Source organism: Xyrauchen texanus, chromosome 15 (genome assembly GCF_025860055.1).
Source record: "Xyrauchen texanus isolate HMW12.3.18 chromosome 15, RBS_HiC_50CHRs, whole genome shotgun sequence".
Lineage (NCBI taxonomy): Eukaryota > Metazoa > Chordata > Actinopteri > Cypriniformes > Catostomidae > Xyrauchen > Xyrauchen texanus.
Genome location: NC_068290.1, coordinates 13209748 through 13234527, shown reverse-complemented (window position 1 = coordinate 13234527; position 24780 = coordinate 13209748). Strand labels below are relative to the sequence as shown.

The following is a 24780-nucleotide window of genomic DNA, read 5'->3' as shown; positions in this document are numbered from 1 at the left end:
CATCAATGGGAACATGGGCTGCAGTACAGTGCCTACAGCCCATAAGATTGTGCACTTCAGCTTTCTGTGCTCTATAAATATACTGAGCCAAAGTGGAGTACTGGTCATGAAGAGGAATACTGTCGTTGGTCTTATGATCATTATTATTAAACTTCCTTTGATTCATCAGATAAGAGATTCTAGACTTTTTGGGTCATGAGATTAAGACTCAATGGCCATTTAAGTTTTTAATGAGGAACTTAGGGTTAACTGGTTTGAATGTGCCATTAGTACACAGCAATTAGCAAAGCTGTAGTCTGCACATCACAGCAGACTATGGGGGCTTTTCCACTGCACGGTACATCTCGACTCTGCTCGCTTTTGGGGGGTTTTCCACTGTGGCTAGTACCTTGTACCTGTTACTTTTTTTTTAGTACCACCTCGGTCGAGGTTCCAAGCAAGCCGAGCTGATACTAAATGTGACATCAAAATCCTGCAGATCACTGATAGGTCAGGGAGAATCGTCACTACCAGCGTCACTGGGTTTCTGACACATGACATCAACCCGCTAGTTTTAAAGTTAGTAACAGCGATTGCAGTTTCATTTGTTCAAGCGACTTTCGAATTGTGAAAAAATAAATGGCTGTGTGCAAAATCATGCCGTGGTCAATAAATGAGGTGCAGACGGTCCACTCGTTATCGATGAGCGAAACGAAAATGTCTCTCAGGAAGTGTATCAGCTTTTGGCCGCACACGGCTACAACCGGACCTACCAACAGTGTAGGGAAAAGTAAAAAAAGAAACTTAAATGTTGCTACAGCACTATTAAGAAAAATTGGAAGTGGTCGACCAAATGGACGCTATCTAACTGGACTGGCGTTGATCCACGATGGAGGATGGTATGTTTTGTTATGTTAACTCTATACTCTGTTTGAAAGCTTCACTTTATTTATTTGACCAGCGACTGGAATCTTGCTTCTAAAACAACCAGGCCAATTTAACTGTTGCACTTGTGTAAAATCATCATGCAACAACTCCTTTATGCAGCACAATGAGCTAGTAGCCAACAGTTAGCAGTCGTGTTATTGTTTTGGTCAGTTTTTGTCTTGTTTAAGATGAAATGTCACGGCAGTAGAGGCAGCACAGCTATGACGATCAGCCTATAATCCAACCTACTTTTAGGTGGCACTAAACTGCAATGGAAATGCAAGCTCAGAAAAGTAAAGCGAGTAGAGTAGTATTGCGATACCTACTGTACATGCACTGAGCACTTTATTAGGAACACTATGGTCCTAATAATGTCCCGAATGTGGTCTTATGCTGTTGTAGCCCAAACGCCTCAAGGTTCAACGTGTTGTGCATTCTGAGATGCTATTCTGCTCACTACAATTGTACAGAGTGGTTATCTTAGTTACCAGAGCCTTTCCGTTAGCTCGAACTTGTCTGGCAATTTTTCGTTGACCTCTCATCAACAAGGCATTTCCCACAGAACTGCCTCTCACTGGATTTTTTTTTTATGTTTTTGGCACCATTCTGAGTAAACTAGAGACTGTAGTGCTTGAATTACTCAAACCAGCCTGTCTGGCACCACATCATGCCACAGTCCAAATCACTGAGATCATCCCCATTCTGATGGTTGATGTGAACATTAACCGAAGCTCCTATATCTGCATGATTTTATGCATTGCACTGCTGCCACATGATTGACTGATTAGATAATTGCATGAATAAGAAGGTGTACAGGTGTACCTAATAAAGTGCTCAGTGAGTGTATGTCATGATTCAGTATATAGCGATACATTAAAATATCAAAACTGGATTGCGGTGGAAACTGCACCAAAAATGGCAGAAAGACCCAGTATGTCCGCAAGAGAAAGATTAAATAATGCAGGTTCAGTTTCAATGTCTTGTGCGCTTCAACAATGGTCTCGAGTTATTATTTATACGACCTGCTTCTTCATTATTAAAATGTTGGAGATGATATGAATAAACAAACAGATTAATACAAATATTGATATACGTAAGAATCTAAAGTATCATTGCAATATTGTGTGAAAAGGAATTGTGATATATTGATCTATGCCTGTCATAATTACTTTTGTGAAAGGTGTAACCGTAGTAGTCATAATGTGTTATGTCATTAAATCAGGTTTATAGGGTTCTGAATGTACAGACAAAGAGTGTTTTTACTTCAGCATTTATTAGCTGTACAAGAACATCTCTCTCATATTATGATTAAGTTAGTAAGTCATTTAGAAGAATTATTATTTTTTTTAGATTAATTCATGGATCGTCCACCTGGAAAACCCAGGTGTTAAGTGCTTTGCTCAAGGTACAGTGGTGATGAATCATGGATTGGCTTTTCTAGGGTTTGAACCTACAAAGTTTTGGTTACCAGCCCAGTTCTTACCACGAAGACACACCATCATTAAAAATGGGTTGAGCTGGCATAGTGTTTTCCAAAGGAAAAACGCCTTGGACACTGATAAATGCTAATCTCAAAGGACTGTAGGCACTCCCATTAAAACATGGCATGGCATGTTTGTGACGCATATAATACTGCAAGTGTTAAATCTAATGATCTTAAATGCTAGTTAATTACAAAAATATATGTTCAGTTATCTTTTAATTGAATTTAATCTTTTAATTTTATCCAGGTATTTTTATTGCTTATCTTTTTTAATTGTAATTTGATTATTTATTTTTTACATGGAACAATCCTGGCTTACCCTGGGCTCTACAGTAAAATAGTCTGATAATGCCTTAGCAAGCACCGCTAGTTATTTTATTACAATAAAAATAATTAACAAAGGTAAGTATTTATACTATGGCAAAGTGTCTGTCTTTCAGCCAAGGTGCGAATGAGGTTCACTTGAAAATTCTCCTCATTTACTCAACCTCAAGCCACCTAGATGTATATGACTTTCTTTCATCTGCAGGATACAAACAAATATTTTGTATATATATATATATATACTACGCAGTGGTGTAGGTCCATTCAATGCAAATGACCAAATGGTGACCAAAACTTTGAAGCTCTAAAAACACATAAAGGCAGCATTCAATTAACATAAAAATTCCTTTTTCACTGTACATCTTGCCATTGCAGGAAGTGTAATCAAGCTTGAAATCATGATCACCAAGGACACTGATTATGTCAAGATTTATAGTAAAAAAAGTAGTTATGTTTTGGTTTGTTTTCATCCTGATCCGATTGCATTGCTTCATAAGGCATTAATTAAACCACTGGAGTCTTATGGATTACTTTTATACTGCCTTTTATGTGCTTTTTTGGAGCTTTAAAATTCCAGCTGTGAGCTGCTGTAATTCCTCCAAAGTTTTCTGAAGCCAGCCGGAGTGTGTGAATGCTGCCAGTCTTTGTTGCTGCCAGCTTTCAATGCTTTATAGTGCCGCAGATGTGAGCTCGGCCTTCACCACAAAATAGCCTCTCTTATTCCTGGCAGTCATGTTCTGCCTGTTTGACTCTCTGTCTCTCTCTCTCTCTCTCTCTCTCTCTCTCTCTCTCTCTCTCTCTCTCTCTCTCTCTCTGTCCAAAAGAGCCTAAGGTAGAGGGAAGGATTAAAACCTCACACTTTTGACAAAGCAGCTGACTGAGGCAGTTTCAGAAACTTTATGCTTAATTAGTTACAGTATAATGTAACATTTCTTTCTGTCTCTCTTCTAAGATGGGATGAATTTGGAAGACAGGCTGAAACAGGCAAAAGAGAGGAGGGAAGAGAAGGCCAAATATCTTGGTAAGCAAGGCAGTGAGACAGCGCCCCCTGCTGTCTCGGGTCTCTGTGTGTATTCTTCATACATGTGTCAAACTGTGGCTTAAACTGCCAGAACTTGAAAAGTTCCAGAAAGTTCTGTTGCTAGAAGAAGATATCAGCAAATGTGCATTTGCGCTTTAGCAATTTGCTTCAAACTAACCCATAATGTGCATGCAATTTTTATGCTTTGCTACTTTTATTTTTCAAATATTTACATCTTTGATTCTGTCTGAGCGAAGTTTAGCATGTTCTATTCATGTAATAATGCAAAAAGAAGGACAGACTTTGACACGGGTGGTATAATATGCAATATTAATATTGTATATTGATGGTCAGACAATTTGTGTTTTAAAAAACGTTTTAACACACATGAATTGTCCTGGTTTGCAAACCTATTTTGCTTTGTTAGAAATATTTGCTAGATTTCTAACCATTGTTATCAGAATCCATTAGGAAAAACCTAGCTTACTCTGTGTCGTAACTACGCCAGCACTGAAAGAGTTTCTCACATTAATATCGCACAAACTCACTGTTTTGTTTGTTTATTTGCAATGGCTGCTGACATTGCTGCACTGCTCTGCTTTGCATAATTGACAGACATTCTTGTCTTCTTTCTCACTTTTATTCCCCAGAACAGCATAGCCAGACTCTAGGTAAGCCTCTCACCCGTCTCTGGTGGTGTTGGTGACTCATTTAGGGTTTCATTATTTTTCTTTTAGTTACTCCTTTTCTTATAGAGCTGCTTTCCATTTTCATTGGCTCTCATAATCATCATTAGTGATATATTTAGCTGTCAGAATAATCCTAAAATCTGAGTGAAAGCTGGAAAACTGTTCTGTGTACACTTCCCTGCTGGAAACTATCTTCTGATAGTAGCTGTTTTTACAGAGCTGATTGATCATATGTACTACCAGCTGTTTGGTTCAATCACATTCAGACTTGTTAGAGCTGGTAGACCACATTGACTGTGCTGATCAGGATCTGGTTAAGCTGGTTAATCATGTTCCAAAACACAGCTTGAACTGGTTGACCATCCTGACCCCCTTAGGCTGGTATGATTTGTTTTAGCTTTTCTAGCAGTGTCAGCTGTCTTCTAAATAATACCCTAACAATTTGCTTATATATTTGGTTAACTGTAAATTTTATATTTATTTCAGTAACATGCTGGGGCTTAATTTAACATGCTTGTTGTCTCAATGAAGAAAAAATGAAAATAAAACAATTTACACACTGATCGATAGGATGTTATCTCACTTAGAGAAAATTATTATGTATGTAGTATCATATTACTTTCATTGATTCTGTCTACAATCAGGTGCCTATAGAAAATCATCATACCCCTTTGGAATAGTCACTTTATTTTGTCTTACAGCCTGGAAAAAATAAAGTAAAAATCCAGCTTTATTTAAAAATGAATTTAAATTAAATAAAACATTTAAAGATGAAAAACTTGAATAACAGGGTTTGAAAAGTGATCATACCCTTGGATTTAATAGTATGTTGTAGAGCTATCTTTTGCTTTAATGACAGCCAGCAGTCTTTTTGGATATGACTCTACTAGTTTCGTGCACATAGATTTGGGAATGTTTGTCCATTCTTTACAGAATTGTTAGAGATTAGTAAATTGTGGGACGAGCAATGATGACTCCTCTCTTCAAGTCCATCCACAGGTTTTCTATTGGATTTAGGTCAGTGGTCAGATTTGGCAACTCAAGGACTTTGACCTTCCGATAGTATCCTTGAGCAGTTTGTTTAGGATCACGTTGTTGTGCTGAAAAGTGAACCACATGCCCATCTTCAGATGTCGAGCGATCTTTAAATCAAAAGTTAGCTCTATGAAGTATTACATAAACTTGAAATGTACTTGAATGTTGTAAGGATAAATGTATTAATTAAGCTGGATTTGTATTATTTATTTTTAAGGTGTGTTTTGATTTCAGGGTGTAAGAAAAAAAAAAGGGACTATTCCATAGGGGTATGATGATTCTCTAGTACATCTGTTTACACTGTTTGACATATTTCACAGTTTATCTATGGCAGTAGCATGATCTTATTGGTTAATCTAGAGGTCATTGTATTGAATTACTTTGGTGTCAAATTTAGGTCACATGTTTACTGAATTTTTACTTTTGACCACAAAACCTCCCCTTTCAGTTTTTCCGTATGTTTGTTTTTGTCGCAGGTTTTACAAGCTCGCCATAATTACAAACTACAGGATCCATTTAGACCTAAAAATAATCTATACTGCTGTCCTCAAGTGGCTGGGTTGTGAATGAATGAATATGATCATCATAATCAAATCCAGCAGTTTGCATTCCAGCCACACGAGAGCAACGTGCATCGTTGAACTAATCAACAAATCGTAACTCTCACTGTGCACGTTGCAATGAATTGCATTTTCCCATTTTTTACTTTTGTCTGGGCTCTAGCGAGTGATTGAAATTTTCATGATTAGACAAGTGCCACTCTAAAACAGTAGGTCCTCTTCCACAGGATTATGAAATTTTGATGAAGAGAGTCACCCGGACTCTCTCAGGTCATCACTATTTTATAAGTGCTGAGTTCAGAGGAAAAATCTCAAGTGTCAGAAGAGACAAAGGCTTCCAGTGGTGAACCTTTTAAAGTATGCCACCAAATTGGAGAGCTAATGTTTCTGTAGCTTTGTTTTTACCCCTCTTTAGTGTGGTCCAATACATCAATTATTTGATAAGCACATTTTATAATTTAAAAGCCATGTGCAGTAGAGGTCGACCGATAGTGGATTTTGCCGATACCAATAACGAATGTGGTGGAAAAAGATAGTTAACCGATTAATCGGCTGATGTTTAAAAAATATATATATTATTTATAGAATGTTAAAAAAAATCTTATTCTTTCCTTACTATGATGGGCACAGAGTCCAAAAATAAATAAAAAAAAAAAACAAATGATTTCCCCCCCTTTCTTTTCTTTTTTATAACCATTGTCATTATCATGTGTGTTTTTCACTATGTGCCGTTATGTCTTGGCATTCCTGTGAAGTTTTAACACCGTAATTAAAAATAACATGATTGCATGTATGTTTTTATTTTAGAGAGTCAAGAGCAAAAAGATCTTGAAGTTGTTTGCCTGGTTTTTATTGCTTGCAAACTCTCTCTCTCCCTCCTTCACCTGTAGCTGCTAAGAAGTCTGAGTGGCTGGAGAAAGAGGAGCGGGCACAGCAGGTGCGGGAACAGCAGCTGGAGGAGCGAAGGAAGAAACTGGAGGAGCAGCGGCTGAAGGCCGAGAGACGCCGTGCAGAGCTGGAGGAGAGACAGAGACAGAAACTGGAGAAGAACAAGGTGAGGAGGATCTCAGAAGATCCTGACTGGTTCATTACCTCACACTTTAGAACACAACATCAAGCATTGGTGGACACTTGACTACAGACCTACGATGGAGGTTTGAGTTGACAATATATGGAGTTTTGCAACCTTTCAGAGCTATTCTCAAACAGCTCTTTTTTCTTTAAAGGAAAACATTATTAGCTTTTTCCCCCTGAAGTCCACTTATAATGTTAGTCAAGGTTTCTTCCATCAAAAAGTCAGAAATTAGTTTTGCAAGACTATTTTCCACCCTCTCTCTGACACTTAAAATTAAACAGGCTGTATTTGCAACTGTACTTTTAAGACTTCTATATGTAAATAACCTTTGTTATGATTAGCAAATCTCCAGTTAACTGTGTAGTTCACTGTTGTTCATCATTCATTGTCCCAGACACCATCAAGTGATAGTCCTGGCGAGCATATGTTAAAGGAATATTTGGGGTTATATACAAGTTAAGCTCATTCGACAGCAACTATGGCATAATATTGATTGCAGCAAAAAAAAATTTCGACTTGTCCCTCCATTTCTTTAAAAAAAGCAAAAATCGATTACAGTGATGCACTTACTGTTATAACTGTAGAGGCGAAGGCAGAGGCAGACGAGGGTTTTGGATCTACGTGCGGCTTTATTTAACAAGAATGAAAATAAACAGACAGGAACAAATGAAACAACCACGATGGGCAAACTGAAACTAAAACATGGAGGCATCAGAGGAACACGGACTGGATAAACGCGGCTTGATTGAACACGAGAAACATCGAGACAGACAGAACATGGGCAAAACGTCAAAACAGTGGGAACATAAACATTAACATGCAATGAAACAACGACCGACAAGGGAATGGAGGAACAAACAGGGTTTAAATACACAAGGACAGGATGATTACAAACGATAAACAGGTGCGAACAATAACACAATGTTGGAGACAGGGAACCATGGTGACGGTGACATGGAAAACACGGGGCAGACTACCAGGGAATCGTGACAGAGAAACATGGTGACGGTGACACGGAAAACACGGGGCAGACAACAGGGAATCGTGACACTTACAATGGAAGTAAATGGGGCCAATCTGTAAACATTAAAATACTCACTGTTTAGCTCACAAGTATAGCCACAAGACGTGAACAATATGCGTGTTTACATGATTTTAGTGCGATAAATCATTACATCCTGTATTACAACTACGTTGCAATGACAACGTAAATCTTTAAACCCTAAAACGACTGTAAAAACAAATACTCTGTATTTCAAAAGAGCAAGGAAAATCCTGTTTTTCTTGATAAGTTCTTTTTGAAACAAATGTATGTATCAAGACGTGAATGCATTTATAGATGATTAATTAGCCTGCCTATCCCAAAGTTTGAACAAGTCCCTATTTCATGATTATACTGTAACGGGAATTCTAGTAGAATGGGGGGGGCAGCAGCTTTCATAATATAATGACTAAGTGGTTGTTTAGTTACACAATATCTGTTGCATCCTGGTTCCGCCACTTGACATTATTGTGTAAACATTACGACACTGAAGATCAGAGAGTTATGAGAATTCTGACAACTCTGTTGTGAGCACTCAGATAACATGGACTGCTTTGCAGAAGATTTCTGCAGCACAGCAGTTTCTACAAACACAAATACAAGGCCAATCTATAACAGTCTTGCTGGATCCTAAATAGACTTTGTTTTCTCCTTCAGCTTACATGAATAATGCTAGACTGAGTAATTTCTCAGTAAAAAGTGGAACACTGAATAGGGCTCTTAAAACATCCACTTTGAACGATCAAGTTGGTCTCCTCTGTGCCTTCTAGTGCCTCCATATATGGATGTACATTATAAAGTATTGCTACACTATTTTTGAAACCCATATCTATTTCTAATTGTAGCAGCATATTTAGTGATACTCATGTTAGTGGCATTGATTCATGTTTTTACTCAGGAGCGGTACGAGGCTGCCATCCAGAGGTCCGCTAAGAAGACGTGGGCTGAGATTCGTCAACAGAGGTGGTCCTGGGCTGGAGGTTTAAGTGGCAGCTCCAGCCAAAGCCAGAGTGAGTGACGCAAATGGACATACGCATGATGTATGATAATCACACACTTACAATGGAAGTCTATGGGGTCTTTTAAGTGCATTTCTGTCAACATGTTTTTGTTTGCTTTTACAAACTGAAGTCAAAATGTTTTTTGTGGTAATCGACAGCATGCCACAGTTGCGTTGATAAACTTTGATATGTATTTAACCCAGAATGTTCCTTAATATACCTTTTCAGACTTTTTAACCACAAGCAGCACAGAATCAGTGGTAATTGTCTTGACTTGTGTGTATTATGTTGACACAATCTTGATGCATAGAATGGACGTGCCTTAATTGACGCAGTTACATGCTCTATTGCTGCAGTTGGAAAACACCTTTTATAAACAGCACGTTTTTTCAGAAACACATTTTATTGGATTATTGTGGTTTTTTTTATTCCTTGGTTTTATGCAGTCGACACTTTTGAAATATTTTTAACAAAGTCAGACCAGATTCAGTTTTTCATCAAAAATATATTTTAAAAAAACCTTAAAGCTTTTATCTTTTATTACATCACAATACCTTTTATTACATTTTAACCAGGTGTTGTCATGAAAATGGTAATGGAAACTGTCATTGTGTTTAATCCCAAAAAACAAATAAACAGTAATTATTGCACTTGCCTAATGTTTTTGCAGCCTTTCTGCATTTTATTAGTCCAGTTAATTTTTACTAGTCCATTTTATTTTTACTATGAGTTTTATTCAAAGATACTGCAAAAATCATATGCTGTTTTTCTTTTTTTTGCTACGACATAACTGGAGGTGATAATGGATTGCTTGAAAATGCTGAGAAATATGCTAATGAACTTTAGTGCATATTTCTCCATCCCTCATGACACAAGACCTCAATTTATAGACTAACTGATGCTTTTTCTCCAAGGATCTTTTTTCTGTCATAATTTAGGTTGTCTCTTTTTACTTTTACTGCTGCCAAATTTTGCACTGTCATTGTAGTCTTTAAAAGTGGATTCTGAGACTCCATTAGAAAGTCGGTAAAAACTTGTTATAATGAACTTTGAGTGACTCTGCTCATAAAGGTTATAATTGTGTTGATATTTAGATACACTGCAAACTGAATGATGGCTATTCGGGTCAGATTATCTTTTCATTTACATGGCCTGTGGATTTGATGCTTGTTTAAACTTAATTCTTAAAATAAGGGTTAGGAACTGTTTTTTACCCATTTACACTTTTACACCTTTTTTTGGCCCATTACACTTTTCTTTAAGTAGGTGCTAATTTGTCCTATATGTTGCCTGTTTTATTTGTTCGAGGGATACATGTGTTTCCGAATGCTACCCGTTGTGTTGCCTTTATCCGCTCAGCATTGTGTATGTGTGCGGTCTTCTCTGGATTTTACAGGCAGATGCTCAATATCAGCGGTCAACCTGCCCAAACATGTGGACTCGGTCATAAACAAGAGACTCTCCAAGTCCTCTGCCACTCTCTGGAACTCCCCTAGCAGAAGTAAGGACACGCCTCTGGATTTAGCCCCTCCCCCGTCTCCACCAGAACCTCCCTTGCATTTTCCACTTTATCCCCCTTCCCCATCTTTGATTTTTTTTTCCCTTTGGGACCAATCACCTGCATCGTCCTCCTTGAGTACTGAATCATTCCCTCCTTCCAAACCATCTTGTCGTCGATGTGAACCTTCAGTTTGATCAATCCAGACCCATTTTGAAATCTTTCACGTCGATCAGTCCTCTTGCTCAGTGGTGATCTATTTTCTGTTTACTCATTTTTGGTGGTGGCTTTCTTTGTAGTCATCTCCATTTACCTTCTGTTGCCTATATGAATGTACATAAAGAATACTTCCATTCTTCTCCATACATGCAGATTTTGCATGATGATACACTGTCACCAAGACCTATTTGAACACTTCTTTCACAATTCTAAATGTCTGAATGTCATTGTATTGGATACTAAATATTATAAACCAAGTGACATCTTCAAACAGACTGATGTTAGACTTTTTCTTAGAAGTAACTTCTGAGAAACATTTCTGTAATTAATTTTAACCAACTGGTCCCAAAGTCATTTTAGTGGATGTATGAAGTCAGTTTCCCTAAGTTTGAGAACCAGAAAGTGTTCAAATATGTTCCGTTTTCATTTTGACTATTGTTAATTTAAAACTTAAAAATTGTCTTTTTTTAAAATGTTGTACTTGAGAGTGCTAGTGCTATAATTTTTCAAATGAATGCCTGTGTTTTTTTTGTTTTTCTTTAAACAGTTTTATGCATTTCTACAGAGCCACTTAGAGGAGAGGGTGGGATTTTTTTTTTTCTTTTCTGAAATAGATTGCATGCGTTCTTAATAGTTTTGTGGTTATCATTGTTATACTAAACATATGAATATCAAGGTAAAACTATGGTTTCTATATTAAAACCATGGCATTTTATAGTAAAACCATGGTCATTTATTCCAAGGAAACACAAAGCTTATGTACAATAAATACAGGAAATGTACAAAACTATTTCAGAAAGAAAAATTCCCACCCTGTCCTCTAAGGGTCTCCATACATTGCAATGACATTCATACATTTTAAATGTCAGCTAAGTGTCCAAATACATTTTGGGGCTAGTGTTTGTGCTTTGTCTGCATATTCAAAATGAGAAATGTGTGATGATGTATGTAGGATCCACAGAGCGGTCTTTTATGAGGTGAACTTTGCTAGTTGACTGTTTTCCTAAAATGACTGATGCTACTTTTGGCAGAGTACCGAGCTATAATGCAGGTCATAAGAACTAGTTTGTAAGTAGGGTACTGACTTTTTGTGAGTGCTCCATAAAACATTAGACAGAGTAGAGCAGGCACTTGGTGTCTGGAAGTTTTCCTCCAGCAGATAATTTACAACAGAGTGCCAAGATGAATGTTGAGCTATGGGCAATGTCTCTCTCTCTCTCTCTCTCTCTCCCCTTCCTTATTTTTCTGGCTCGTCTCTCTTGTTGCTTTGCACATTTACCTCAGGCTCTTTTCTTTTTTTCCTTTCTACTTTTACATCTTGAAGACCACATACGTTTAGAATGAAAAGTAGGTGTTTCTCAGAACTAGCAATGGTCCTTTTTTGTCTAAAGAAGTGTTTTTCCTTTACTTTTTCCCTTTTATTTGGGTGTTTATTAGGGATTATTTTTTCATTCTCATATTTTATGTGATTGTCTTATAATTATTTCTCTGTCCTTTTGTTTCAAGTTTTTCAATCTTGAGATTGTTAATACAAAAACTGTATTATTATTTACTTTTTTGTACCTACACATTTACTGGATTGTCTTGCATTGTTTATTATCGTTGGGGCAGTCATATATTGAAATGAGCATGTGGACTCGTCAATGTGCACATCTGCAGTGAATTCAGGATGGACTTCAGAGACCCAAAATCATTAATCTTACAGTTCTTATGAAATCCTTTAGTTTTAAGCATCGCCCACTAACATCTATTTGGTTTACTCATACAAAGCAAGACTTGTACTACACATATATATCTAATGTTGGCAATTACACTGCCTGGCCCAAAAAATTTAATGAGGTTACGGTCAGGATGGCTAATTCATGTGTGAAAATGATTCCTCATGCTCCCTGAACCACTTTTTCACAATTTGAGCCCGATGAATCTTGGCATTGTCGTCCTGGAATATGCCTGCTCCGTCAGGGAGGAAAAAATCCATTGATGAGATAACCTGGTCATTCAGTACATTCAGGTAGTCAGCTGACCTCATTTTATTGCTGCATAACGATGCTGAGACTAGACTTAACCAATTGAAGCAACCCCAGATCATAACACCGTCTCCAAAGGCTTATACAGTGGGCAATATACGTGACAGGTGCATCGCTTCATGAGCTTCCCTTCTTACCCTGACGCACACGCCCATTGCTTTGGAATAGGGTCAATCTGGACTCATCAGACCATGTGACCTTTTTCCATTGTTCCACAGTCCAATCTTAATGCTCCCTTGCAAATTGGCGTCGTTTTCTCTGACTAGCCTCAATGGCAAGTAGCTTTCTTGTGGCCACAGCTCACAGCTGTTTAGTCCCAATCATGTAAATTCTCATCGCATTGTGCATGTGGAAATGCTCTTACTTTCACTATTATTCATAGTTGTGAGTTTTAATATAGATTTTTTTTATGACGTGACTTCAAACATTTTAGTGATCTCTGTCACGATCATTCAAGATTCTTTTCCGACCACATTTCTTATATGAAGCTGATGGTTCACCACTATCCTTTCAGGTTTTAATAAGGTCTTAACCCAATTCCAGTGATTTCTGCAATCTCCTTATTGTTTTTTTTTTTTTTGCTTGCTGCAGGCCAATAATTTGCCCCTTCTGAAACACAGTAACATCTTTTCCACGACCATGGGATACGTCTTCTGACGTGGTTGTTTAAGAAATGAGAAGCTACACTGCATCAGTTAGGGTTAAAAGAGTTGTTGCCAGATGAAACATATTAATCACTATGTGCAATAATGATCCAATCATAGGCTCTTAAGTATCTTCTTATTTGAATCCAAATGGCAACTTTTTTTTGGCTAGGCAGTGTATATTCATACTATATATCCAGAGGGGAACTGGCTCCTTCAGCAGAGCCTGGTTTTCCCTAAGGTTTTTTCTTTTCCTCCATTAACTAACATCTTATGAAGTTTTGTATAACTTGTCACATCCACATTTGGCTTGCTCACTGTGGGACTAAAGACAAAAACATTTTAGGCGTGATTTTCAATTGCGATATTCATTTAAACCGCACCGACTTTATGACATTACAGCATAATTTTCTGTTATGACATAATTTTCTGCTTTGAAACTGTCTTGTGAAAAGCGCTATACAAATAAAAATTATTTGAATCCCCATCATCCATGTTCACAGCGATAAGGACAAACACATCTGTATTACCATTAATTATATATCAAATGATTGTTTATAGTTGGGAAAGATTGCATCTGCTTTTTTTGTTGTATGTTTAACAAACAATTATAGGTCAGAATGAGAGATGGGCCTTGATGTGGTCATACAGTAAGTGGTTTAGTGCAAGCGTTTCACACAGTTTGTATGTTGTGTTTTCTTTTTATTTGGGGTCACCTTTGGGAGTAAGTGATTGTTGTGTCTTATTTTATGTGAGAGCTGATTTTTGTTCCTTCTTGCAGCCCGGAGCATGCAGTTGAGTCCATGGGAGAGCAGCATTGTTGACAGACTCACGACACCCACTCTGTCCTTCCTGGCTCGTAGTCGTAGTGCTGCCTGCGTGCTGAGCAACGGCAGAGATGCCCGTGAGTCACCAAAACAAATACCAAATGCTATTTTGGGTGAATTCACTGAACAATTGAGCCACTTTTGTCTGTGGTATTTCATCACAGTGGAAATAAATATATATGTATACTGGTGGCCAAAAGTTTGAAAAAATGTATAGATTTTGCTGTTTCGGATGGAAATTAGTACTTTAAGAAAGCTATTTGGTTTGTTAAATGAAGCCTAACATTGTCTTTGTGTTTGTTTTTGAGTTGCCACAGTATGCAATAGACTGGCATGTCTTAAGGTCAATATTAGGTCAAAAATGTCAAAAAGAAACAGCTTTCTCTAGAAACTCATCAGTCAATCATTGCTTTAAGGAATGAAGGCTATACAATGCTTGAAGTTGCCAAACAAATGATGATTTCATACAAAAGTGTTCACTACAGTCTTCAAAGACAAAGGACAACTGGCTCTAACAAGGACAGAAAGAGATGTGGAAGGCCAGATGTACAACTAAACAAGAGGATAAATACATCACATGTCCTCAGCTGACAGCTTCATTGAATTCTACCAACTCAACAACAGTTTCATGTACAACAGTAAAGAGAAGACTCAGGGGTGCAGGCCTTATGAGAAGAATTGTAAAGAAAAAGACACTTTTGAAACAGAAAATGTAAAGGTTAGAGTGGGCAAATAATTGCATAAATAATTGTAATGGTAATTATTCACATTATTAATGTCCTGACTATACATTGTGATGAGTTGAATGCCACTTTGGTGAATAAAAGTACCAATTTCTTTCCATAAGAGCAAAATCGGGACATTATTCCAATCTTTTGGCCGCCAGTCTGTGTGTGTGTGTGTGTATATATATATATATATATATATATATATATATATATATATATATATATACATACATACGTATATATAAGAGCATTTTGTTCATAGATTCATTTTAAATGAGTCATGAACGCTCGCAAGATGGGGAATTGAAAAGTGCATATTCAGATTTCTTTGGTTTTGGGGCCTATGCAAGTGTAAAAGTCAGGAACTACAGTAGGGCCTTTATTTCATGTTGTAATAAGACTGGATAGTATGCTAAATATTGTGCTTCTCTCACGCAGAGTCTCCATTGTGCCCACGCTCAGCTTCTGCCAGCCCACTCACAGTGAATGCTCATCGGCCACATCACCACTGCTCTGACCGCTGGAGGGTCACCACCAGCACGCCCAATATCGCCCAGCGGAGACGAGACTCCACACCTGTGAGTTATTTAAAACTCCCTCTCATTCTCTCCATCTTTCTCATACTCCATTCCTCCCTCCTGTTATATCATAATTTGCTGTGATATAACAGATGTGTCACATTTATGTGTTTTCATATTTGGTGTTCATGTCTTTTATTTAATGTCACGTTTATGTGTTTTGTTCATGTTTTGTGTTTATTTTTATTATTTTGAAAGTTTAATTCCTGTTTCATTGCCATGTCAGATCTGTTATGTCATTGGTTCATGTTTCATTGTCTTATTATTTGTTCAGTCTTGTGATTGGTTGTAATTTTTACTTGCTACCCATGTGTGTGAATTTAGCCCTGATGTTTGCCATTGGTCTGGGTCAGGTATTCTGTAACGAAGCTGGCAATGACAGGCAAACAAAGATGATGTGAGGACCCCAAGTACAGTTTATTTACAGTGGTATCCAAGCGTGAAACATAACAAAACATGAACTTGACTATACTTGACTAAACTTGACTTAACTTGACACAACGCTACACAAACAATACTTGACCTAGAACAATGGTTAACATCAGGGCTAAATACACAGATATGGGAACAAGTAAACAAGACAACCAATCACAAGACTGAACTAATAATAATAAAATGAAACATGAACCAATGACATTACAGAACTGATAACAAGATAACAAGACTCATGAACAAACCAATGAGAACAAAACACATAGAAAAAGAGAGGATCACATGAGGGAACAGATCACATGACATGGCAACGAAACCGGAATTAAACTTTCAAAATAAAAGACATGAACACAAAACATAAACATGACAAGATGAGAATGGCTTGCTGAAATTGCTTTGAAAACAATGTTTATTTTGGGAATTCAGTTTGACTAGTAGCGTAAAAACTACACACTTCAGCTTAAATAATTTTTAATTTTTAAAATTTTTTATATATATATATATATAATTTTGATAGAAATTCATCCAACTCTTTATCCATGCATATATGTATCTGCATATCCAAGTCTTTAAACAGAGTGTTGTAATTTCTTCGAAGGTGTCCGTTTACCCTTTTTTTTTGTCCCCTCATTTCTCGAAAGATGAAAGATAAGAAAGACAAGGAAAGAGAAAATGAAAAGGAGAAGAGTGCAATCACCAAAGGCAAGGTGCTGAAGAAGAGACAGTCCATGCCATCAATGAAAACCAGAACAGAGTCCAGGTACGTATTCATTATCAACCCTGCAAAATGTCCTGTGTTACACCTAATGATCCATGTTACCCCGTCATAATTTGAGAATGCTTCAAAGAAAACCTTGTGTGCTTCAATGGAAGCCAAACTATCTGACCTTTTGTTCAAAGGGGACTGACATGGTAATTGTCAATACTTTGCTTATTGGATTAGTGACCTAGAATTTTTTTTTCATTTTACGAATAACTTCTATTTGTAATTGGTATAACACTGATCTAGGATCTGCTTGTCCTGCCCGCTTATAACCTCAAACAGTATACAAGAAAAGTCTTAGATCAGAGGTAATCAGCCAGTTCTGGACAGAGTGTTGTCCAAGTCTTTAAGACGACCACCATGTTAAGTAATACTGTCTTTGACTAAAGATTTCCCCTTCTGGCAGAAGGGTTTACTCACAAGTCATAGTTCATTATTTACATGGTATATTACATAGATCCATAGTTTAGTTAACACTTTTTCAGTTGAATTGGTTTGTGTTGTTTATCTACACTGGCAGCCAAAAGTTTGGAATAATGTACATATTTTGCTGTTTCGGAAGGAAATTGGTACTTAAATTCAACAAAGTCATTACTGATGTAAAAAACAGCACCATCACTATTTGAAAAAGTAATTTTTGATCAAATCAAGACAGGCCCCATTTCCAGCAGCCATCACTCCAACACCTTACCATTGAGTAATCATGCTAAATTGCTAATTTGGTACAACAAAATCACTTGCAATTATATCAAACACAGCTGAAAGCTATTTGGTTCATTAAATGTAGCTTACCATTGTCTTTGAGTTGCTACAGTATGCAATAGACTGGCATGTCTTAAGGTCAATATTAGGTCAAAAATGGCAAAAAATAAGAAACAGCTTTCTCTAGAAACTCATCAGTCAATAATTATTCAAAGCTATACAATGCTTGAAATTGTCAAAAAACTGAGGATTTCATACTAAGGTGTTCACTACAACTGGCTAAGGACAACTGGCTCTAACTAGGACAGAAAGAGATGTTGAAGGCCATATGTACAACTAAACAAGAGGATAAGTACATCTGAGTCTCTAGTTTGAGAAATAGACGCCTCACATGTCCTCAGCTGACAGCTTCATTGAATTCTACCCACTCAACACCAGTTTCATGTACAACAGTAAAGGGAAGACTCAGGGGTGCAGGCCTTATGGGAAGAAAAACTTTTGAAAAAGAAAAAAGAAAAGGTTAGATTGGGCAAAGAAACACTGACATTGGACAACAGATAATTGGAAAAGAGTATTATGGATCTAAACCTCATTGAGCTTTTGTGGGATCAGCTAGACTGTATGCTGCGTGAGATGTGCCTGACAAGACAGCCACATCTATGGCAAGTGCTACAGGAAGCGTGGGGTGAAATGTCACCTGAGTATCTGGACAAACTGACAGCTAAAATGCCAAGGATCTGCAAAACTGTCATTGCTGCACGTGGAGGATTTTTGATGAGAACACTTTGAAGTAGTTTAAGAAGTTCTGAACATTTTTTTTTTAATTGTGATAGTAATTTGTCACATTATTAATATCCTGACTATACATTGCGATCATTTGAATGCCACTCTGGTTAATAAAAGTACCAATTTATTTCCATAAGAGCAAAATCTGTACATTATTATTATATACTTGTAGGACATAAATAAATATCAGGTCACAGTTTAATTTGGGGTTAATGCGCAATTCTAAAAAGTGTACAAGTGTACAAATATCTTTGATGTTGTCTTCAAGCTTTACATTGGATTTGACAGTATCACTCTATGTTAAATGGAATTTCTTTACATGTTTCCAGCCCAAGTCCTGTGTCCAAAGTGCGAGCCCCTTCTGTCACTCCAAAAGGCCGTGCATCCTCCCCCAGTCCCGCAGTGTCTCCCAAACCCCCATCAGCCCGAGCGAGCCCCAGCACTCCTAAAGCCCGACCCAAGAGGGCCAGAACGCCTGCCCGCGTGGAGGCTCGTACAGCCTCGCCCATCACCATGGAAAGAGTTAGAGAGACCCGCAGGCCGGCTACGCCCGAAGAGCCAACGAGTGAGTGTGCTTATTGTGGCAGTTGCTAAGGGCTTTTGTTTTTTGAGGGATTTGATAACAACAGGCAAAATGTGTTTTAAATGTGATTAATTACTGTGTAATTAGGCTAGTTTAGGGTCATCTCGACCAGACTCATTTCATAGCCATATATGGACACTAAGCGAAGCATGTTGTTTTGTCACATGACTTGGTGCTGCGAAAGTTTAACCCTTTTATGACACCCTAAAGGTCTCCTGAACTGAGATCAGTCAGTTTAAATTAAATTAAATTATGCATAGCCTATAGCAAAGCCAATATTGGGGTATTAGGAGGTTAATACACAAATATCATAATCCTCCCTGAAAACAGAGATCTACAGATTATGCATAATAATGGGCAATTTAAAGCTCGACAATATCTTGACATTTTTTGTTGTAATGATCAATTTGTAATAAAAGCTGTGTTTTGATGGCTGTAGTGGCTGTGTTTTAAAGGTTTGTGAGTTTTGAGATGCAACTTCTGAGAGAAATGTAGCATGTTGCTGACTGTCTAAAAGTTATAGCAGCTTGCTAAATCCTTCTTCGAGAAATTGCTGCATTAAATTCGACCCCTTTAAAGCACCAGGACTGAAAAAAATCTAGATAAACTAGGCTGTGCCTTAAAGCTGTTTTTTCAGTGTAGACATGCTGAAATGTAATCAAGCCCTCACCAGTGTCATTTAGAATCATTCAGCCTTCTCACATACAACAAATCTGTCATTATTTCTTCTCTCCAGTCCTCATATTTTACCTTCTCCATTTCTCTGTCACCTCTAGCTTCGTCTCCTGTCCCCTCCATTGCTGTGTCATCTTTTCCAGACACGCCCCCAGTTGCAACTGCGCCAATCCTGTTGGCTTTCACACCCTCTGCCCCTGAGGAGTCCCCTCTTGTCCCTGCCCTCCCACAGGTTACCTCTCCAGCTCCCTCTCCAGTCAAGCCCATGGCTGGAACCAATGACCCGGAGGAGGCCTCTCGCATACTGGCCGAAAAGAGACGACTGGCCCGTGAACAGAGAGAAAGAGAAGAGCAAGAACGGAGAGAACAACAGGAGAGAGAGAGGTTTGCAACAAACACATTGACTATTGTTACCACCTTAAGGCGCCTTTCAGACTGAATACATTTTTGTTTCCGTCCACAGCGTTTTTTGTATTGTTTACATATGCAAACATGCACTAGACGGACATCTCTGACTGCTGCGCCACATCTTGTTGTTTTTCAGCATCTCGCGCAGGAGCAGCATGTTATAATGCCATATTAAGTTATAAAGAACTTAAGTAAAATAAGTATTTAAGTCAAAGCCGTGGCAGAGCAATTAACGCACATCCTCTTGACATGTTTGCTTATGCTGATGACACAGGGTCGAGTCTGGCCTGTAACGTCTATCAATCAATTTCCTCCTTTCTCTCTCTTTCCCATTTTCCAGCAACATTTCATTGTCATAGAAGCAAAAGCCGTAAATTATTTTTTTTATAAAAAAATCGAATGTCAAGATTTAAACCTTTATGAAAAAATGTATATAACCTGCACATCCAAGTGAAAAAAATCATATAGGTGCTCAACCAAAATAACTACGAAAATGCTCAGAAAAGTCAACAACCTGTTGCTCCCAAAATTGCTTAAATGTATTCATCATAGCAATTTTGGGAGAAACAGTGTGTCAACATATCTTTGCTTTGAAACATTTGAAACTTTGACCCTTAAAATCCCTTGTATCAAAGCTACATTCTACCTCCTATATCACAGAACGTGGTTCTCTGATAAACATGTTCTCTGTAAGCTCCAGGAATAGCCTCAGCGGTGTGGAGCTGTTGACGTCTGGAGTTCTTGGTGACAGTTTATGAGTGTAGTGACTTTATGAGCCAACAGCGATTTTGGCAGCACTGTAATGAGCATTCCACACAGTGTATGCTTTAGTGCCGATGGTAACTAAGGGTGCAGATATTTTGGTCACAGCTAAAGAGATTCACCGATTCAAAATCTGGGTCTATTTCAAGTTTTGCATTTGTCAATTTGTAATGCTCTGATTTTATCTAGAAATTAAAGATTTGTCAGCGCAGAGGCCTTGTGGTCAGTCTGAGTGCTTTGACATATTGAATCATATTTCTCATGTTGGACACCCTGATTCAAGTCCAGTCCAGATTACATTCCCTTCCCACTCCATTCTCTCTCCCTTTGATTTCCCATCTCTCTTTACTACTGTTGTCTATCAGTAAAATCTGCCAAAAATATGACAACATTTAAGTTTCAGAGATTTTATCATAATGAATTTTGCAAGAAAACACTGAAGTCCACTTGGATTCATACTTCCATGTTTAAAAGATTCATAAAATTGAGTGGGGTGTGTGTGTGTCACACAGGCTCCAGCATGAGGTGAGGCTAGCACAGGAGGTTGAGGAGAGGAGGCACAGAGAGGAGGAGGCGCAGCTCATGGCTGAGCAGGAGAGATTGAGGGAGAAGGCCCAGCGCCTGCAGGAGGAGGAGGAGGCGCAAGAAAGAGCCAAAATCGAACAGGAAGAGAACGACCGTCTTCAGAAACAGGTAAAAAACCAACTACATATCCAGTATCCTTAGAGTCATAACACTCCATTCAGTGTGTTAACATGAGCTGTAGATACAGTTGATGGCAGTGTATATTCAGTAATTGCTCAGTTGTGTCAGGGTGGAGGCCTGGAAGTTAATGCAAATGTTTGAGACACGTTGAGCCTTGGTGCTCATGCTGGCAACACAGGTTGGAATATGGCCTAGGATTGGTCCTGATTCTATTCCCTCCTTTTCCCCAAATATATTTGTCTCCTGTTTACTTAAGCTGCCAATAAAAGGGTTGGAAAAGCAATTGCTCATTTGCTAGTTAAAAGGGATAGTTCACCCAAAATGATTTACTCACACTCATGCCATCCCAGTTGTGTATGACTTTAATTTTTCTGCTGAACACAAACAAAGATTTTTAGAAGAATATCTCAGCTCTGTAGGTCTGTACAATGCAAGTAATTTTAAAGAACTTTGAAGGTCTAAAAAGCATATAAAAGCAGCATAAAAGTAATCCATATGGCTCCAGTGGTTAAGTCCATGTCTTCAGAAGTGCTATGATAGGTGTGGGTGAGAATCAGATCAATATGTAAGTCCTTTTTTCTATAAATCTAAATCACTTTCAAATTTTTCTTTTGTTTTTGGCGATTCACATTCTTGCATTTCGCCACCTACTGGGCAGGGAGGAGACTTTAAAGTAAAAATGTTATTAATATTGATTATTGCTTACTAAATAAGCAATTTATCATAGCAATTATATCATACACACCTATCATATTGCTTCTGAAGATATGGATTTAACCATTGGAGTCATATGGATTACTTTTCTGCTGGGTTTATGTTCTTTTGGAGTGTCAAAGTTCTAGCCACCTTTCACTTGCATTGTCTGTAACTACAGAGCTGAGAAATTCTTCTAAAAATCTTTGTTTGTGTTCAGCAGAAAAAAGAAAGTCATGCACATCTGGGATGGCATGAGGGTGAGTAAATTATAAAATAATTTTCATTTTTGTGTGAACTATTCCTTTAAATTCTCAGTAAAAGGAAGACTGTTACCTGCACAATCTTTAACATTGGAATTTTATCTCAGGTGTGCAATTGCAGTGATCTACTGCAATTTATTCCTACATTAGTTTGAATAAATTGGATTTGAATCAGCTCTGTGATTCTTGGTGCATTGGGGTCCTATTATCTTCAATAGCTTCTTAATCAAGTCACCTGCTAGATTTTAAAGCTGGTAGCAGCTCAGCCGTGAAGCACACCACACATGCATCTATGATCAGACTGATATTTTTTGCAAATGAAATGTATTATTGAACAGTTTATTATAAGGTATTATTAAACAAAGAAACTTGAATTTATTTGATCCAAATCTGTACTGAAAAAAATACAATTTCAAGCAATTGTAGAGCTATGATGAGCTAGTAAGTGCTCACAAATTAGCTGTTATATACCTCTTCTGTGAATGGCACAACTGCCATTTGAGCAAGAGCACTTTTTAGTGCACCACCTTGTGTCCAAAACTGTAATTAAGGGAATATTAAGAAAGTAGATAATATCTGATGATCTCATAGCACTAGGTTATGTGATTTTGATGCCTGATTTCACATGGACAGTTGTCGCTTTACACAATGAGCATGATTTCTCCTTTTGCTGGAATTGAACAACCATCATCTTGTGTTAAATGTGAGCTGAATGAGACGAAGTCCCTATTTTAATATCCCTGGATGTTCAGTGTCAGTATGATTGTATGATAATTTTTTCGGTAGAAAGAGGTGGCCGATGCAAAGGCTCGGGAGGAGGCTGAGAGACAACGCCTGGAAAGGGAAAAACATTTCCAGAAGGAGGAACAAGAGAGGCTGGAGAGAAAGAAGGTAAGACTGGTCCTCACTTGCCAAAGCCTCTAATTAGATTTTAAAAGAAAAACAGAAAGTCAGTAGAGGCAATTGTTTATATATCTACACAAACGTAGAACTCAGCTATCCATTAATTTCCTCTCCTAAGTAGTCACACATGCCCACGGTAGCTTTTAGACTCAAACTGCGGTAGAAATGGGGTTTTAAAAAATAACTTTTCTAGGTGGTCTAACTACTGGAGAGCAAAAACTGTTCATGGAACAACACCTTCACTTACACCGCCTTCCCCCACACTTTAAACCTGTTTACTGGATAACAGTGGCCCTCGTCCACTCTGTTCTAGTGGTATAAACTAGCACAGTACTTCCTCTTTCTGGTGGGATTTTACAGAATGTGATGTCCTCTGAAGCAATTAGCTCTGAGCTTTAAACATTGCAGTGTTATTCTATTCTATTGGTACATTACCCCTTAAAAAGATGTATTAAGTGCAATTTATATCAATGTTTCTTGATAATCTTTGCCTTTTCTGTGTGTTATCACTAGCGTCTGGAGGAGATTATGAAGAGAACACGCAAAACAGATGCAGGAGAAAAGGTACAGTATGGTTCTCATTAAAAACTGCCTCACTGCAGCAGTAGCACAGTTCTGGTTTCACTTTGTGGTTTAAGAGCTCAGAGTCTAATTTGGCCCTTTTCTTCTTTTACCTTCATGCAGAAAGACACAAAATCTCCTTCATCTGAAGTCAATGGCAAAGATTCCACAACAGATTTAGAGATAAATAAAGGTATGTCAAGTCATTTATGTGTATTTTTATTTACATTCATACCACCCAGAAAGGACAATTCTCTACTTTACTCACCCTCATGCCATCCCAGATGTGTATGACTTACTTTAATCTGATGAACACAAACTAAGATTTTTAGAAGAATATTTCAGCTCTGTAGGTCCTCACAATGCAAGTGAATAGGTACCAAATTTGTTAAGCTCCACAAAGCATATAAATGCAGCATAAAAGTAATTTAAACAACTTCAGTGTTTAAATCTATTTCTTCAGAAGCGATTTGATAGGTGTGGATTAGAATATTAGAGAATAAGTAATTTTTACTATAAATCTTCACTTTTACTCTCACATTCTGAAAGTGATATGCATGAAGAATGCAAATTGCCAAAAACAAAAGTAGAAAAATGTAAAAGTGGAGATTAAAAGTAAAAAAAAGAAGACTATAAAAGTAAAGAAAAGAAGAATATTTAGGGTCCAAGCACTGAAAGTGCAGAGGCCCTATTGTTCTTCTAAGGATTGCTATTATTACTATTATTATTATTAGGGCCCAAGCACTGAAAATGTGAAGACCCTATTGTTCTTCTAAAAATGATCATAATTAGTGCCCAAGCACTGAAAGAGTCCATTTTTTTGAATATTGCAATCTCTGAATTTTTTAATTATCTTCCTAGGGGATTTATGAGACTGTTACCATATT

At 37.6% G+C, this 24780-nt stretch overlaps 2 protein-coding genes across 5 annotated transcripts in view; one reads left to right on the top strand and one right to left on the bottom strand.

Moving 5' to 3' along the window:
* Nucleotides 1-24780, top strand: part of LOC127655661 (MAP7 domain-containing protein 1-like) — a 64284-nt gene that overhangs the window by 32162 nt on the left and 7342 nt on the right. The window contains exons 3-16 of one of the 4 annotated variants that reach the window (XM_052143575.1): nucleotides 3666-3734; nucleotides 4385-4405; nucleotides 6909-7072; nucleotides 9034-9145; nucleotides 10533-10637; nucleotides 14306-14428; nucleotides 15518-15657; nucleotides 16731-16849; nucleotides 18670-18905; nucleotides 19700-19982; nucleotides 21281-21461; nucleotides 23216-23320; nucleotides 23846-23896; nucleotides 24017-24086. In XM_052143575.1, the coding sequence (XP_051999535.1) occupies nucleotides 3666-3734; nucleotides 4385-4405; nucleotides 6909-7072; nucleotides 9034-9145; nucleotides 10533-10637; nucleotides 14306-14428; nucleotides 15518-15657; nucleotides 16731-16849; nucleotides 18670-18905; nucleotides 19700-19982; nucleotides 21281-21461; nucleotides 23216-23320; nucleotides 23846-23896; nucleotides 24017-24086 (1779 nt within the window). The remainder of the gene's footprint in view (nucleotides 1-3665; nucleotides 3735-4384; nucleotides 4406-6908; nucleotides 7073-9033; nucleotides 9146-10532; nucleotides 10638-14305; nucleotides 14429-15517; nucleotides 15658-16730; nucleotides 16850-18669; nucleotides 18906-19699; nucleotides 19983-21280; nucleotides 21462-23215; nucleotides 23321-23845; nucleotides 23897-24016; nucleotides 24087-24780) is intronic. The other 3 variants (XM_052143576.1, XM_052143577.1, XM_052143578.1) reach the window with 3 other exon arrangements.
* The window catches only part of LOC127655660 (calpain-7-like), a 301204-nt gene continuing 294631 nt past the window's right edge, over nucleotides 18208-24780 (bottom strand). The window contains exon 22 of the mRNA XM_052143574.1: nucleotides 18208-18251. The gene's annotated coding sequence lies outside the window, so the exon portion shown is untranslated. The remainder of the gene's footprint in view (nucleotides 18252-24780) is intronic.